At 37.6% G+C, this 19,116-nt stretch overlaps 1 protein-coding gene across 8 annotated transcripts in view; it reads right to left on the bottom strand.

Annotated features, from left to right (window-relative positions):
- The window catches only part of PDE7A (phosphodiesterase 7A), a 123,771-nt gene that overhangs the window by 59,627 nt on the left and 45,028 nt on the right, over positions 1-19,116 (bottom strand). For 2 of the 8 annotated variants that reach the window (XR_011421571.1, XM_001915539.6), the window contains exon 1: positions 866-1,098. The exons of the other annotated variants lie outside the window; for them this stretch is intronic. Coding sequence is in view for 1 of the 2 variants with exons in the window: in XM_001915539.6 (XP_001915574.3) it covers positions 866-925 (60 nt within the window). In the remaining variant the exon portion in view is untranslated. Of the gene's footprint in view, positions 1-865; positions 1,099-19,116 lie in introns of those variants that run through there. 8 annotated transcript variants of the gene reach the window in all.

Genomic DNA, 19,116 nt, shown 5'->3' with positions numbered 1-19,116 from the left:
GACAATTATGCTTAAATGCAAAAAAAAATAATCAGGGATTAATATCTTGCTTGAAAAAGAAATTTAACTTTATAAAAGCTTTGTGTTGCTTAGCAAATAGTGATGACCTTATAAATTTTAAATTAATACTCTTCCATTTCTTAATACAGGAACAAAAAAGCTGCATGGTGGATGAAACATATAATCATTTTTATACAAGTATAGAATAATAATTTCAAATAGTATAATCTTAAATATTTCCTACTTTAGCTTAAGACTCTCGTCCAGATGGCAAATGGCTAACGTTTACCAAGCATTTCACAACCTGATGTTTAGAATTCAACTTCGAAAACAACAGCTATATAATAATCGTACATTTTTCCGTATCTTGTAAGTAAGGCATACATTTTAGCAGCAGCAAGACCTTAAAAGAGAACATGATAGAAAATGGTATTTAGTTTTTAAAAAGTTTATAGTTGTTTAGACTTCCTCAATAATTATACTTTAAATATATAGTGAATTCTTTATCTCCAAAAGAGAACGCTTAAAACATGTATACTAAAGTCTAAATTATTTAATAATTTTATAACTTAAAAGTGAAATTCTTTAATCATAAAAACTTTCTGAAGGGAATGATACTGAGGAAAGCTACTTTGATACCAGGGAATGATACCATAAAAAGCCCCTAAGGAGGAACAAGGTGGGAGAAGAAGAAAAATTATATGCAGTAATTTTTAGCTTTTCGGCTGACCGGTAAAACTCATACCTTTTAATCAGAGAAATAAAAACTGAAGCAAAAGAAGAAGAAATTCAACTAGCAATTTCATTCTACCAAATACAAAGACTAATGACTCATGTCACAATCCTAAAAATAAAGATGGCCTACCTTAGAGGCGAGCCACTTGATAAGAACCAAGGCTAGGCACCAGATCAATGTAATTCCCATTGGATCAATCGAAAGCCCGCTGCATAATCTCCCTCCTCTCCCAGCGAGCAATGAGCATGGAAGACTTGCTAGGCGTTTGAAAACAACCAGCTGTCCCGAGGCAGAAGAGAGGGGACACTGACTGCCTTGAACCTCAAGCAGCTGCCTTCAAACAACAATCACCTGACTGCTCTGAGAATGCGCTGCCAGCCAGCCTTCTTACCCAGCGCGGGCTTTCTGCCACAGCCAGGGTTGGGTAGAACAGCGTAAACAATGTGGGAAGAGGAAAGGAAAAATACCTTAGTGAGGGCTACCCTGACAGTCTTCCAAACCGTATATGAAGGAGGTCTCAGGCTAGCCCCAAACACTTCTACAATCTTAATGCTAACAGAGTGCTTTGAAACAACTTTCAAAAAATATTTGGCAGTACTAACAATTTCTTTAACATAGACCAGCTTTACAGGTGTAAAGTCTTGGTGTTCAAAAATATTAATGCATTTTATCCTATCTTTTCAACTTTTAACAGTGAATTTCTTCAACTTTTTATTTCCATTAGAGTTAGGGTAACTTTATGAACGTTAGAGGCTTTCATAAATATTGTCTGTGCCATTTAAAATTATAATTCACTCATTTTGGATTTATTGACAAAGGCCAGTCTAAAGCGCATTTTCAAGCAATTAAAAGCATATTATTTCCAAGCCCTAACTGCAGTCTAGCTTATATTACAATATTTTTGGTACATGTCTCATTCTTCTCTTGGCTCTCTAATAGCAAAGCGGGCCTAGGTTCATCCATCTTCGTCATCTCTCACAGCAGCCAGCAGGCTGCAGGGAGTATTAAACCCTTTCATGAAACTTGTATTCAAGTATTCAGCAAATATTTATGAAGCTGCTACTTTGTACCAGGCCCAGGGCTAGATGCCAGGGGCATAATCACTGCATAAAACCAGACATGGCTCCTGCCCTTGTGAAGCTTACCGTTTAGTCAGAGTCTACACAAAACAAAGTCTGCAAATAAATACAAAATTGCGACTGTAAGAAGTACAATGAAGCTGAGATAGGACCTGCCAACAAAGCCTAGTTCTGACCTCATTAAGAGGTGAAGGACTTCTTCCCAGAGTCCCTGAAATGTCCTGGAACTGAAATGAAGGGGCAAGAACACAAAGAGGACAGGAAAAACGATCTGCAAGTAGGGTAAGTAGAAGCAATGGGAAGACCAGGGGAGGCTAGAAGGCAGAAATGGGAGAGCCAGAGCCGAGGGCCTGTGAAGGTATTTCATCTTCATCCTAAAAGCTAATGCCAACCTGAAGAAGTTTAACTTTAGCTGTGACAGCACTGTGTCATGCACTGCAGCTCATGAGTGGACAAAGTCATCTGCATGTCAACGGTACACAAATGATGGTTCTAAAATATTTGAAAACAGACCAAATAGTTCAAATACTAATGCTATTTTCATTGTCCAATCTTCAGTACAAAGAGCTTATTTAAAAGAAAAGTTAATTCTAGACCTGTCAAAATAAAGCATAAATTAAATTCACAGGTCTAAATCAAAATTTTCCCAAACTGAAGCCATTCATAACACATGGCCATAAATTTCTCTCTACACTTTCTACATTATATACATCCCTTCTTATGACTGAACTAACAAACTGTAATGCTAATCTTCACAAAAATAGAGATAACTTTTTAATTCCGTCATGAAACCACGTGTGACACGAGGTCGTCAGCGTCTTCGATTACTCTCTGCATTCCAGAAAGGTTCCAGTAACCAAACTCAAAGGATGCCCGGGATTAGGACAGAGCAGCAGAATGTATATTAGCCCAGTTCTCAGGGGAAATGCTGGTGGTCATCAGTAAGGGGCTGTGTGGCCTGGACTAGTGGCTAAAACGAGGTCATATCTGCTGCTCTGGCCTGGCTTGCACACTCCAAATCAGCCCATTACCACAATTCTTAGCCCAGGAATACTTCACAGTTCCCTTCCAATCAGCTGCTTAAAAGCCAAGTTTCGAGAAGCAAATACCAATGATCTTATTTTTGGTACTTAAATATTTTTATAAATGTCTTTTTGGTTAATGGTGAGCTCAAGAATCTGCACTTTCTTTTAGCCTAAAAGAGAAGAATTGAACAGTAGAAGATGGGGAAAAAAATCAGAATTGAGACAGACAGAAAAAAAGACAGTAAGAAAGGCAGTCCCCAAAGTTCTCTCATTTAAATGAATTTCTGTTAAGATTATTTCCACCATCTCAAAACTCCCCTGCGTTTGGAGTCAAGACACTGGGTTTATTTCCCAGCCTTACTGCTAACAGCTGACTGCTGCCAGACAAGTCACCACCTCTCTGGGCCTTATTTTCCTCCCCTTCACAGGAGTTAAATAACATCTATAAAAGAATACCTAGCTTGTTCATAGTAGGCTCTCAATAAATTTTATTTACGAATCAGAATATTTAAGACTTAAGAATGATAATGATCTAACCACCCTGGTGCTGCTTCAACTTCGAGCTTCACCGAAATTGCAACGGCCCATGAAGGGAACCTGCGCTGCACCTGCCCAGTGCCCCGAGAGACCTCTTCTGAGCCCGAGGGCTGTGGTCGTGGCTGTCATTTCTAACACGAGTGAACAGGTTGGCTCCCTAAAATGGTTCCCCCAGCATCCTCTTCTTAAATTTCAACTGTATGTCTGGCACTGAAATAGAGACAATCAAGACACAGCCCTCCCAGATGAGAAAATTTCCTATTTGAATATAAATAGCTATTGAGTTTAGGTCTAAAATCATAGATCCTTCCTTGCTAATAACAGATTTACATCACTCAAATCTTACAAAAATCTCAAGGAATATATTTTTCTTAAAACAGTATACAATTTTCTTAATGGCATGAACTTAATGGCTTTATAACTTTTTCTTATTTTGAGATATGAAATATTTACTACTAATTTATCTTGATAAGTTACAAGGCCTCTCTTAATAATAAAGAATTTCAGGGGCCAGCCCCATGGTGCAGTGCTTGAGTTTGGCACGCTCCACTTCAGTGGCTCGAGTTTGTGGGTTTGGATCCCAGGCGCAGACCTACATCGTTCGTCAGCCATGCTGAGGAGGCAACCCACATATAAAGTGCAGGAAGACTGGCACAGATGTTAGATCAGGGCTAATCTTCCTCAAGTAAAAAAAAAAAAAAAAAAAAAAGAGGAAGGCTGGAAACAGATGTTAGCTCAGGGCTGATATTTCTCAGCAAAAACAAAAATTCAGTAAGGTTAAAAAAAAATCCAACAGCTGTGATCAAATTAATATGAACACTTCTTTATAATATATATTTATTTCTTAGAAAATTCTCCTAAAAATCAGTCTTTCCAGATCAAATCATGTAATTTATTATTCCACAAAGAAATAGCTGCCTCTTGTACACTCATGTATTCTTTCACATTAACATTTCCTACCTGTCTCCAAGCCTTAGTAAAACATGGCAGGGTAACAAAAAAAATCACTTGATTATACGAGAAAAATTAATGCATGGGATACAACTAAACTTTAAAAAAAATAACTTGATACAATAAAAAGAAAGTATAAAACTTCTTACCTTTCTGGGGCTTATAAAACTAATATCTTAATTAAAGTATTAAAGGCAGATCTCACTATTTTAGGAGTGTGATCAATAGAAAGAAAAGATATGACTTTGATCATTGTGTCTCAGAGCAGCAATCCAAGTGCAAATTTTATCCCTAGGGCTCTCTGCCACCCACAGGACACCTGTCAATCTTGGCAATAGCCTTTAGCTATCCATATAGAGACTCAGCATGTCCCTCTCTTGACCAAATTAGACTAACCTCATCTGCATTGACATCAGTGTCTATAATTTTGGAATCTCGTTGACAGAAATAGCCTATCCCAGAGTTCTTTACACAAATTTAGTGTCTGTAGAAAAGTATAACCAAATTTGTAATAGAAAAATGTGAATACTGCAGTCAAAACCCCCCAAATGTGCTTTTATCATTTTGAATTCTAGTCAATTTTATTAACAAATAATAAATTAGGGTGTGCTTTTTCTTTCTTTTCCTAAAATATACATATCAGGACTTACTATTTTTCAAATGGTATGAATTTCAAGAGCTATGAACCTGACAAAACAAGGAAGTTTTGATAACTAACAAAAATTATTTTAAAACTGTGGTAACATGACATTTTACCAGTTAATTAAGACCTCTGTGCCACACTGGCAGAGTTCTGAAGTAAGTTTTCTGTTATATAGTATGCCTGTACATGACGGCAACAGACTTGTGACTAGTCACGGTATGAAGGAGGCAATAAAAACACCATGACATTCTACAAACACTCAAGTATTCTGGTCCACAAAACTACATTTTATGATATTAAAAGAACTTACAGATTTGCTTATCGAACCATTGTTCATAGTATTTTAAAAATTATGGAAAAGTAGAAAGGGTCACAATTTTCAGAAGGAAAAAAAACCCAGTGGTATAGATTCCACAAGCGTAGAATTTGGACTTAGAAAAGGGCATACAATGTGGATAATGTAAGTGTAAGGCTATACTCGTTTATTAGACCAGGAGAATGTCACCGACACAGGACACCTTAACTCTGGCAAGGCTGCACACAATGTCTCTGGTGGCACCCTTAGGATCAAGACAGCAACGTGAGCCCCACACTACAGGCAGGTAGACCCTGGCTGACTGAACCAAACTACCCAGATACCCAGAGATTAATACTTGATATTAAACTAGTGGAAGATTTTTAGAGGTAACTAACAGAACGCTGCATTTGACCTTGTCTCGTTCCACAGTTTATTTATTGGGGTGCAGATCAGACAAATGCATATCAAATCTGCATATAAAACACAAACAGGAAAACAGCATGCTTAATAACAAAATAACTTAAATAAAGAATAAAGCCCACAGTTTTATATAAAATAAACGGCATGTGTGTAGAACAATGAAAATGGGTTTACAAAGTTTCCTTTAAAAAAAAGAGAAAAGGCCAGAATGTTTAAACTCTAAGTTAATAAGAGACAATAAGAAAAGGCAATTTTAGGAGGCACTGATAATATCCAGATAAGAATCCTTCACTATTCTTAATACAGGCCACATTTATAAGACCAAGCTCAGTTTTGACTATTACACTGGAAGATGCATACATACATGACATTTTTAAATGCAGATAAGGATAATATATAAAGAACAGTTTTACAAACTGAGATACTTCAAGCAAAGAAATAAAAAGAAGGACAGAATGTGTTAAACTGCTGTAAGATAAAATAACCAAAGGGGTTCGGCTCTATTCTGTGAAATGACAGAAGGTGGAAGTAGGACCAAGGGGCAGAAGTTTATGAAAAATAGAATTTGACTCAATATTACTGTCTAAGAACTTTCTACAATTAGAGCCATGTAAATTGAAAGGAACTGCCTCAAATTCGCCTCTGTCAAGGAGGTCGTGGGGCTGGCTAGAACAACCGACCTTCACGGTCTCTGCCAATTCTAAGATTCCACAATACTATAATTGACTCAATTTCATAATCAAAGGCTTTCGAAGAAAGCTACTGTTATTAAAGGCTTCTCAACGGGAAATGCATCCACCACCACACCCCACACTCCTAGCCATCCTGCCTTCCTCAAGGCTATTAGAACTGGTGGTTACTGGCATTTATCTTAAAAGATACTTTTTTAATGAGAACTATTTGTAGGTCGGGAAAAAAAACTTTACTTCTAAAAATAACATTATGAACAAACCACTACTTGTGAGTAAACATATATCAAAATATTTATAACATAGATACCAAAGAAGAAAAATACTAATCTCTCCAGAGATTGGACAAATCTAAAAAGAAAACTTCAAAATAAGGATGGTAACTGTCAATAATTGCTCCCCTCTCCAAATCAATCAGAGTAGAAGCACCAAGAATTTCTGAAGTGTACTTGAGGCACAATGAAGTGAACAGCACTATTTCACATCCACATATAGTATTGCAAAGGAGAGAGAAAAGACAGAAAGAGATTTTGAGATTTCCACCGTGTTAGGCATGAGGGATATAATACAACTGAGCCACAGCCCTCGCCCTCACATAGCTCAGACTGTCGTGGTGGCTACAGTCAATCACAATCACATGAAATTACAATACAAACAAATGTTAAGATGCTCTGAGTACCAAGTATGACACCTAGCCCAGGAATGGGTAGTATCAGGAAGACCACTGGAAAAACGGACATGTAATTCGTCTCTTAAATGATGCATAAGAGTTTGTCACACAAAAGGTAGAGAAGAGAGTTCCAGGCAAAAAAGCAGTGTGTGCAAATAGCAGAGGGAAGCAAAATCAAGGCCAACTAAAAATATAAACAAGGTTCAATAAATGACAGGGTAACTAGTACTGGACTAGTCCTCCCACCATGAATAACTAGACAGCAAGGCTTTTTATACCAAACATATGAGACATTGTTTTCAAATGTCAGACAATAAGTAGCACAGGACTTTGACTCCTGAGAGAAGAGAAAACAAAAAACAAGGTGAGCCCTATGGTTGCCCAGGTTTCTTCTTGAAGGCAATTACCAAACCCAGAAGCATAGCACAGCAGTCTCACAAAGCTAAGGACACAGACTGGAGTTCAGGGAGGCTGAGGCACTTGGAATTTGCAGGGCTGAGTATCAGAGAAAGAGCTGTAAACATAACAGCTCCAAAAGTCCAAAAGTGGGTGCCCTTGAGTCTCTAGCTGACACTAAGCCAGGCATACGTAGGATGAGATTCCATGAAGCTGGGAAAAGAACAATTACCAAGGAAAGAACAACCACAGTGGAGTTGGGAGACATCTGAGTCAGAAGCAACCACAGCAAAGAGCTCTCACAGAACACCTGAGACATTCCATCGAGACCCCAGAAATGCCATACTTTAGGAAAAGGGCAAAAGTAGCCCATCTATGCAGAAAGTTCTACCGGACAGCACTGTCTGGACCCACACTAAGAAAGCTTATAATGAGCTTAAAAGAATCAGGCTGATCTATAACTAAATTGCCTGCCAGATCAAAACTCAACACTCTTTTAAGTATGACAAATCAAAAACTACAAATTAGGAGAATAAACAAGAAAATGTGACCCCAAACCAGGTGGGAAAAATGGAAAATAAAAACAAACCCAGAAGTGATCAGACAATGGAATCAGTAGATAAGGACTTTTAAATGTTATTGTAAAGATTTAGAGGAAACTATGCATACTATGAAAAAAAGAAATTGAAACTTTTTTTAAAAAGTGGATCACTTATAGCTGAAAAATACAATATGTAAAATGAAAATGTCACAGTTGGGCTTAACAGCAAACTAAACATTGTAGAAGAAGAAATCAAGAGAAACTGCCTAAACCATTTTCCAAATTTGATGCTAACTATCAATAGATATGTCAAAGAAGCTCAATGAACCCCCAAAGAGGAGAAACACAAAGAAAACCACACCAAAATACATCACAATAAAACTGCCAAAAACCATCTAATACCAATATCAGACACAGACATTACAAGTAAAGGAAACCATAGACCAAATCCCTCATACACAGACATAATTTTTTAAAGAAAATATTAGTAAATCAACTCCAAAAAATCTAAAAAGGAAAAACATCATGACTAAGTAGAGATTATCCTAAGAATCCAAAATTGGTTTAATGTTCAAAAAAATAAATGTAATTCAACATATTAATAGACTAAGAGGAAAAAATCATATAATCATTTCAATTAATATGAAAAAGCATTTAACATAATTCAATACCCATTTGTGATAAACAGTCTTACTAAACTAGGAATAGAAGGAACCTTCTCAGCTGATAAAAGACATCTATGAAAAATCTACAGTGGTTATCATACTTAATAAAAAACTCAATGCTTTTGCCCTAAGTTCATGAACAAGACAAGGATATCCGGTTTACCATTTCAACATGGTATTTAAAATCAGAGCCAATGCATAAAGGCAAGAAAAAGAAGCATAAGGCATACAAATTAGAAAGGAAAAAGAAAAACTGTCTTTATCTGCAGATAATATGATTGTCTATGTAGAAAATCCTAAAGACTTTACAAAAGAACTAATAGAACCAATAAAATTTAGCAAGGTCACAGAACAAAAAGCCAATGTACAAAAATCAACTGTATTTCTATATACCAGTAAAAAAATGATTGGAAAATAAAATTTAAAAACACTATTTTCAGTAGGATCCACAAACATGAAATACTTAGGGACAAATCTTATCAAATATGTGCAAGATCTGTACAATGTATAATAACACATTTTTGAGACAAATTAAAGACCTAAATAAATGGAGAAATTCCACGTTGTTATGGGATTGAATTATGTTCCACAAAAGATATATCAAGGGGCTGGCCCAGTGGCGCAGCAGTTAAGTTCACATGTTCTGCTTCAGCTGCCCAAGGTTTGCCAGTTCAGATCCTGGGTGAGGACATGGCACCGCTTGTCAAGCCATGCTGTGGTAGGCGTCCCACATATAAAGTAGAGGAAGATGGGCATGGATGTTAGCTCAGGGTCAGTCTTCCTCAGCAAAAAAAGAGGATTGGCAGCAGATGTTAGCTCAGAGCTAATCTTCCTAAAAAAAAAAAAAAAAGATGTCGAAGTCCTAACCCCCAACACCTGTGAATGTGACCTTATTTGGAAATAGGTTCTTGGTACATGTAATCAAGTTAAGGTGAGGGCCTACCGGGTTAGAATGGGCTCTAAATCCACTATAACTTGTGTTCTTATAAGAAAAGGGAAAGTTAGACACAGACACACAACCACACGGGGAAGAAGGCCCTGTGAAGATGGAGGCAGTGAGCAGAGTGATGCAGCTACAACCCAAGGATGTCCAGCAACCACCAGAAGCTAGAACAGACAAGGAAGGATTCCTCTCCTAGAGCCTTTAGAGAACACAGCCCTTCCAGAGAACATGAACCTTAATTTCTGACTTCTGGCCTCAGAACTGTGAGAGAACAAATTTCTGTTGCTTTAAGCCACCCAGTTTGTGACAGTTTGTTTTGGCAGCCCTGGAAATTTAATGCACATGTTTATGGATTGGAAGGCTTAATGTTGTTGTCAATTTTCCCCAAATTAATCTACAAATTCAATGCAATCCCAATTAAAGTTACAGCATATTTTGTAGAAATTGACAGGTTAATCCTAGAATTTATATGGAAACATGAAAGACCTAGAATACACAAAATTTTGAGGGGGAGGGGAAACAACAAGATTGGAGGACTTAGACTGCCTGATTCTAAGCCTTACCATGAAGCCCCAGTACTCCAGACAGCGGCATTTACGCCACGGCAGACAGAGATCCACAGAATTGAAGAGAGAGCTCAGAAACAGACCCACGCTTACATAGTCAATTAATGTCTGACGAAGGCGCCGAAGTAATTCAAGGGAAAGTGCAGTCTTTTCAACAATGGTACTGGAAAAACTATGTAAACATTAAAAAAATGAACTTCAACATGCAATTGTACCTCTACAAAAAATTAACATAGATCATAAACCTGAACATAAAGGCCAAAATAATAAAATTTCTAAGTATGAGAATATATTCATTATCTTGGGTTAAGATTTCTAGATACAAAAACACTTATCATAAAAGAAAAAATATGTTAATTGGACTTGATTACAATTAAAAACTTCTGCTCTTTGAAAGACAGCGTTAAGTTACGAAAAAGCAAATCACAGATTCTAAGAAAATATTTGCAATACATAAATCTGACAAAGGACTTGTATCCAGAATATATTATACACATATTAAAAATTCATAAATTGAGAAAAAGACCAAAAAATTCAAATAGAAATATAGGCTAGGGGCCAGTCCAGTGGTGCAGCAGTTGCATTTGCGAACTCCACTTCGGCAGCCTGGTGTTTGCCTGTTCAGGTCCCAGGCACAGATCCACACCCCACTTATCAAGCCATGGTATGGCAGGCATCCCACATATAAAATAGAGGAGGATGGGCATAGATGTTAGCTCAGGGCCAGTCTTCCTCAGCAAAAAGAGGAGGATTGGCAGCAGATATTAGCTCAAGGTTAATCTTCCTCACATACACACACAAAAATACACTAAATATTTGAACAGACAAGTCATAATAGAAGACATACAAATAGCTAATACACACATGAAAAGATGCTCAACACATTTAATCATCAGAGAAATGAAAATTAAAGCCACAAAAAGATACTGCTACATACCCATGAGAATGGCTAAAATTAAAAAGAGTGACAATATCTAGTGTTGACAAGGATGAAGAATAATTAGAACTAACTCTTTACAAAAGAAACACGTCCAAAAAATGACCTAAACATGAATATTTGTAGCAGCTTTATAACAGTCAAGCTGGTAACAACACAAGTATCCATCAATTTGTAAATGGATAAATGAACTGTGGTATATCCATACAATGGAATACTACTCATCAATAAAATGAAACAAACTACTGATACATGCAAAGAAATGGATAAATCTCAGAAAACACTGCTAAGTGAAAAAAATCAGGAAAAACAGTATTTTCTGTATGATTCTATTTACATGAGGTTCTAGAATGGGCAAAACTAATCAATAGCGGTTGTCTGGGCCAGGGGCTAGGGGCAACTGACTACAAAAGGACCCAAGGGAACTTTTTGGGATGACTGAAGAGTACAGTATCTTGATCGGGGTATTAGTTGCATGGCTGTACACCTCTTAAAACTTATCAAACTGTATATAAATTACACCTCAGTAAAGCTGAATTTCAAAAACAGGAGCAAAATCTATCCCCTCCCACCCACAAAGGAAATTTAATACAGTTAGAGTGTAAAGCGAAGTTGGGAGTGGTGAGGGGGTTGAGACTAGAGAAGTAATAACGACTTTGTCAACAATACTAAGGAGTCTGAATTCGATACAAGGGACAAAAGGAAACCACTAAGAGGTTTTATTTACGAGAGTGATGCATAAATTATGTTTTGGAAAAAATACTTTGGGTCCCAGTGTGTGAAACGGATTAACACAGTGGAAGACTTCAGTCTTCAAGAGATCTGTAAGAAGGCTACTGTCTCAATCCAGAACGAGATGATGGCCTAGGTTAGGGTAGTGGTCATGAAAAGAGAGAAAACTGATGGGATTCAAGAGACTGACTTGCTCTCATGTTTCAGGAGAGCGTTAAGTGCCCCAGGGACAACTGAGTGCAAGTGTTGACTCAGGGGCTGGGCTCGTGAGCCTCAAGGGCTTGAAGGAGAGGTGGGCTGGAGAGAGGGATTTCAGGGAAACCCTCTACTAATCAAAACCATACGGTGAGTAAGACTACCCAAGGAGATAAGAGAAGACGGTTAAAACCAAAATCTTGAGGCTCACAACAGGAGAGGACCGGGAGGAAGGGCAAAAGGTCAAAATTCACAAATGGTCCCTATTCACACTCACTAGCACGCCCCCGATGCTACCTGTTTTCTCTCTCACACATATATACATATAACATTCCTTTCCCTCTTAAACCTCAGTAACTGTTAAAGTCAGTAAGAAACAGCTTTGAATACAATAAAAAAAAAGCAATTGACAAGAAGGCCACTGCTCAACAAATCTCAAACTGAACTTCCTTTTAGGGCTTCAACTTTCTTCCAGACTTAGGCTAGAGAAAGAACTTTTGGTTCAGCTCCTCCCCCCAGTCCAGGCTCATGTAGTTCCCTTTTAAGATGAAAGCAAGATAACAGCAAATAATATTAAAAACTCTTCCTCCAGTTCTGTAACAGATACTGATTTGAAAGAGGAAGCCAAGAATAAATTGCAGCTAACCAAGACAAAACCCATTTCCTATTACTATTATTATTATTTACTAGGTGATATAGATGAATCTGTTTAGTAGAGTCTCTGAGATCACATCCAACAGCAGACTAGGGTAGAGAATGGACCCTACCACTGAAAACAAATGAAGATGCTGGAAGATAAAGTACCTACTGAAATGAACCTGTGAGGTGGTAAGAAAATACAGAATACTCAGGCAAAAACTAAGTAAAGGCAGGAAGGCATAAAGATAAGCAGAGTTCTGGAACTGGCTCTCACTGCAAGGTCAAAGCAAAGTGGATGAACCTGAGCTCCGGGTTTTCCACAACCTCACGGGGATACGGAACAACCAAAGACCAAAGCGCAGGCTGGCCACAGTGCAGAGCACCTCCCAGTAACTAACACTAATGTGATACAATGAGCAATAATAACTACATTCTATGCTTATTTAAAAAAATAGCTTGAATCAACTAGTGCAATTTGACAACCATTAGCTAGGAGAATATGATACAAATTTATGCAGGCTGGCAAAAAGATTGTCATCTTTTGGATTTGTTACCATTTTGATGAAGTTAACTGCAAAGGCAATTAAGACTAATTAATGCTACCTTAAGGAGCTCTAACTAGAACAATGTATAAAAAGCAGTTTAGTAAGGTTCAGAAAAAAACTATTTTCTCTTAACACCATTTGTTTACATTTAATAAAGAGAACACGAAAGCTTCTGTACTTAGCATATATAATTATAATGCTAATTATAATGCTTTGTTTAAAATAGAATAGACAAAGAATTAAAAAGGCAAAAATAACTCTTAATTTGCATTTAAGTACATGGTACTTCTTGTTCAAAAGAAATGCATTTATAATCAACACTACAAAAAAATGTGAAACAATTTATATTATCCAACGTCAACAAAAGTAAAGAAATATTTTCTGCATAGAGACAAAAAGTAGAATAGAGGTTACCAGAAGCTGGAGAAAGAAGGGACTACCAGCTAGTTATTGTTTAATGGGTACACAGTTTCTATGTCACATGATGAAAGAGTTCAGGAAACGGACAGTGATGATGGTTGCACAACATTGTGAATGTACTTAATGCCACTGAATTGTGTATTTAAAAATGGTTACAATAGTAAATTTTATGTTAGGTGTATTTTAGCACAATAAAAAAAAATACTGTTATTTAATTTTCCTTAAAGTTTAGAATTCTTCTAAGTCTGAAATTCATGCAAATACCCTCTTAAAAGTGACTAAGCACTGGGGAGCATAGGCTTTGGGTCAAGTGATCATAGATTCAAATCTGAGGTCTACTCTTCCTAACCCGATAAAAGTTACATTCTAGAAGCCTCAGTTTCCTCCACCTGGAAAATGGGAAAGTACTTGGACACAAAGTTATAGTAAGAATTAAAACAGACAGTTATGGTATGCATCAAGATAATCAAGAAATGTCACCAAGGTGAATTCTTATCCAATTCTCGGACATAGCCCTAAAGAAGAGTCATTAGCTAAATTTACAAACTTTTAAAAGTCACATAACACCTTTTAACCAGTGCTTGGATAATATATTCAGGCATATCAGAGACAATTCAAATTCTTTCTACAGGCTGTCCTCTCTACAGACATTAATCAGCCTTGCTCCTATTTAAATTGCCAGCTTCTCTAAATTACAATACGAGATAGTCATGGAATTAAAAACAAACAGAACAAACCTCTAACTTATTCATTAAGTAAAAGTTCGACCATAATGCTCCCCTTTTCAAACGTTTGTCAGCCGTTACCCAGTGGTAACAGTCCGTTCCTGTCATCTGCATCAGTAACAGGCGTGTGTTGAACAGTGTTAAACCAGTCAAACGTTCGCCCAAGTGGTTCAGAGTCTAAATCACAATTTTACTCTTTAAGGAAATCACATATGGCTGGCATACGCAGCATTTAAGCTCAAGTGTCAAATAGTCTGCGCACCCCGGCATGATGAGTTATTCTTCTGACATCCTGTATCGTATGTATGCATGTGTGTGCATATCTATTTTTAAATTATTATCTGTATATTATAATATTTTGACATCTTAAAAAACCTTTCTGACTGGGGAAAAACTGCGCCCTCCAGGACAAGCCAATTCTTAGAGATAGCAGAGGGACCAGCCAGGAGCATGTCCAAGACAGAGCCAGACCTCACACTCTTGTATCTCAAGAGGCCTTAACCATTCCAGGGCCAGGTACCAGGCAACTAGGGATCACTCCTATAGCCCACAGCCCGCCAAAATTATTCAGATTAGCCAATCCTAAACAGTTCACTCTGCCCTGCCTTACCTTTCCCTGGGAAACCCCAACAAAGGTCATGGCCTCATGCTGTCTCCTCACTCCTGTCTTCTGCTTCCTGACCACCCACCCTAGTGTTTTCTCATGTAACCCTGTGTGGTGTGCCATGCTTCCTGTCTCTAGGACCTGTGAGTGTAACAAACTTTGTTTTTTCCTGAGTCTTTCCTGTGTCTTCTCTTGTGGCCACACCTGACCATCTCATAAAAGAATATAAAACAGATCCACAGATAGAGAAAATACAAAATAATCTAACACTGTGAGTTGAGTAGTTATGTTTAAATGAACTTTATTTAATTAACCACACAGTATCTACTTATATTTGAAAAACACTAGTATATATATGTATGAGGTTTTTGTGTGTGTGTGTGTGTGTGTGTATGTATGAGGAAGATTGGCCCTGAGCTAACATCTGTTACCAAGCTTCCTCTTTTTGCTTGAGGAAGATGGTCCCTGAGCTAACATCTGTGCCAGTCTTCCTCTATTTTACGTGGGGATGCTACCACAGCATCGCTTGACAAGTGGTGCTAGGTCCCTGTCCAGGATCTGAACCTGCGAATCCTGGGCCACAAAAGCAGAACATGCGAACTTAACCACTACGCCACCAGGCTGGCCAGAGATTTATTTTTTTAAGTTTACTATTTCAAATACATGTAGATTCATGATCCCTTGTCAAAATTCTCCAGGGATTTGCCATTATCAATGGGGAACCACTGGCCAGAAGATGATATGGCAAGGTGGTGTGTATGCACACCCCTGTCTCTTTCCCCCTCTTCCCCACTCCTGACACACACACTTTTGGAAGAGATATAAATACCGGGTATTTATCTAAAAAACATGAAATCAGCAATACAAAGAGATCTATGCACCCTCATGTTCAATGCAGCATTATTCACAATAGCCAAGACGTGGAAGCAACCCAAGTGCCTATCAACTGATGAATGGATAAAGAAGATATGGTATATGTGTAGACATATATATATATACATATATATACGTGTGTGTGTGTGTGTGCATGTATACACGTACACAATGGAATACTACTCAGTGAAAAAAAACAAGACAAAATTGTCCCATTTGCAACAACATTGGTGGACCCTGAGGGTATTATGTTAAGCGAAATAAGCCAGACAGAGAAAGACAAACATTGTATTATTTCATTCATATGAAGATAAACAAACACACGGATAAAGAGAACAGATTAGTAGTTACCAGAGGGGAAGGGGGTAGGGGATGGGAGAGAGAGGTAAAGGGGCACATATATATGGTGACAGATAAACACTAGACTACTGGTGGCGAGCACAATGCATTCTATACAGAAATTGATATATAATAATGTATACCTGAAATTGCACATTATAAACCAATACTACCTCAATAAAATAATTAAAAAAAGAAAAACTGATAGGATTTCTTAAAAACCCTATATGATCAAAGTTAAAAGGGGGACACACCAAAAAGCACAAAATACTTAACCCTCTCATCAAATTGCATACACAGCACCTTATCATACATCCTATACCTACCACACAGCATGATATTTTTTACTACCAAGAAGATAAAGAAAACCACTTAATATTTGTCTTTTATGGTACAAATTTAACCCTATTATTTCATTTTCACCCTACATGTACCCGAATTCTAACCAAATATTTTACTCACAATTTCCTGAACACAGCCTGCCATAACCACTGCCAGACTCGCACTCAACTCATTTCCTCAACCTCGAATGCACTTCCTTCCACTCGGGAAAGTCATGTCAGTTTTAACACCTGCCACATGTGGTTGTATAAGGAGAAAAATGAAATCCAGTCATTTTAGCCATCAGAATGGCTTATTTCAAGATTTACTGGGAAGCTTAAAAAAACGACTAAACTAAAATAGGTAATTTGATGCAACTGAAAGTTTTAATTCATTCTGTGAATAATTAAAAACCAGTTAGATAAAACACAGGCAATTCACCACTGATGAATAAGATATATTTAAAGAGTTTCTGTCTAGAATTATTATACTTGACACCTCATATGAATCCTTCTTACACTACTGTTTGAGTGTAAACTGATATAAGCTTTAAGGAGGGTAACTGGGCAATGTTTATCAAAGGACTTAAAACTACACCTAACATTTTACTAGCCAGACCACTTCCAGGAATTAAGGCAATTATCATAAGGGCCTGATTATTTGATTATAAAAAATGTAACACCTACAATCCTTGAAAGTGAATGCTGTAAAATATAAATGTTCAAACTGTTTTCAAACTGACTACAATTTAACTCTTGGATAGTTTTAACTATTTAAAATGTGTAGTAAATACAATGCACATATCCCATATGTAAATACACAAAGACAGAAAGTAGACTACTAGTTAGTTGCAGGGGCTGGGGAAGTGGGGAGTGAGGAGTCACTGCTAATGGAAGAGTTTCTTTGTTTTTCTGAGGAAGATTAGCCCTGAGCTAACATCCACAGCCAATCCTCTTCTTTTTGCTGAGGAAGACTGGCCCTGAGCTAACGTCTGTGCCCATCTTCCACTATTTTATATGTGAGACGCCTGCCACAGCATGGCTTGATAAGCAGTGGGCAGATCCGCACCCGGGATCCGAACCTGCAAACTCCAGGCTGCCGAAGCGGAACGTGCGAACTTAACCACTGTCCCACCAGGCCAGCCCCTAGTGTTTCTTTTTTAGTGTTCTGAAGTTAGACAGTAGTTCTGAAAAGTGTTCTGAAATTAGATAGTAGTAAAGATGTGCAATACTGCACAACCTTGTGAATAAATTAAAAATCACATTGTACAGGGGCTGGCCCCGTGGCCAAATGGTTAAGTTCGCGCGCTCCACTGCAGGTGGCCCAGTGTTTCGTTGGTTCGAATCCTGGGCACGGACATGGCACTGCTCATCACACCACGCTGAGGTGGCGTCCCACATGCCACAACTAGAAGGACCCACAACGAAGAATATACAACTATGTACCGGGGGGCTTTGGGGACAAAAAGGGGAAAAAATAAAATCTTAAAAAAAAAAAGGAAATCCTTAAAAAAAAAAATCACATTGTACATTTTAAACGGGTAAATTTCATGGTATGTGAATGATTTCTCAAAAAAATGCACATATTCAAACATTTAAAAATTTTAACTCTTTGAGGACTCCTACCAAAATATTCATTTATGCTGCCATATTCATTTATGCTGTGTTTTACACAAATTTTAAATGAGGCCTATCTCTGGCATCTGTGTGCATATGAATGCTTACACATGTGTTATTGATTAGCAAAGTCTGGGCTCTGAACTGACCTTCTCTTTCTTCACTTGGGCCTGCGCATGATTCCTCACATAACCCTGGGCTCTGGGGGGGCAACCCAGCTCCAGAAACAAAGGAAAGGCAAACTCACATGCATCTGCTCAGCACATATTTTCATTACAACAAAGCAGTTCCATACCAACAGATGAACGTAGAAGAATGCACTGGGAAAATATATTATAATTTTAATGCTTAGTCTAACTTTCCTGTACTTTTCTAACTTTTATATTTGTGACAAGGTGGACAGCATTTTAGACATTAGTACTGACCATACACTGAAATAAACATTTCTGGCTATTTTTCCTTCAAATTTCTGGATCACTAATTTAAAAGTATTCTGAAACTGCAGGGGAAATTTTAAAGACTGACAACATTTTTTTAACAGCTTTCTTGAGATACAGTTTGCAAACCACACAATTCACCCAGTTAAAAACACAATGGTTTTTAGTACATTCACAGATATGTGCAACATCACCAGTTAATTCTATAATATCTTCACCCTTACTTCATATGCTCTTTTATAATATCCATGGGAAACCCCACATCCATAAGCAGTTATTCCCACTTCTCCCTCCCTCAAGCCCCAGGCAACCACATGTGTTTTGTGCCCTTATGGAAATACATTTTCTGGATATTTCACATAAATGGAATCATACAGAACATGACCTTTCGTGTCTGGCTTATTTTAATTAGTGTGTTTTGAGGGTCATCCAAGTTGTAGCATGTATCAGAAATTCACTCCTTTTTACTGTTGAATAATATTCCATTATGGATATAACACTTTTTGTTGATCTATTCATCAGCTGATGGACATTTAGGTTGTTTCTACTTTTGGGCTATTTGAATAATGCTGCC

Source organism: Equus caballus, chromosome 9 (genome assembly GCF_041296265.1).
Source record: "Equus caballus isolate H_3958 breed thoroughbred chromosome 9, TB-T2T, whole genome shotgun sequence".
Lineage (NCBI taxonomy): Eukaryota > Metazoa > Chordata > Mammalia > Perissodactyla > Equidae > Equus > Equus caballus.
This window is presented reverse-complemented; position numbering and strand designations above follow the sequence as displayed.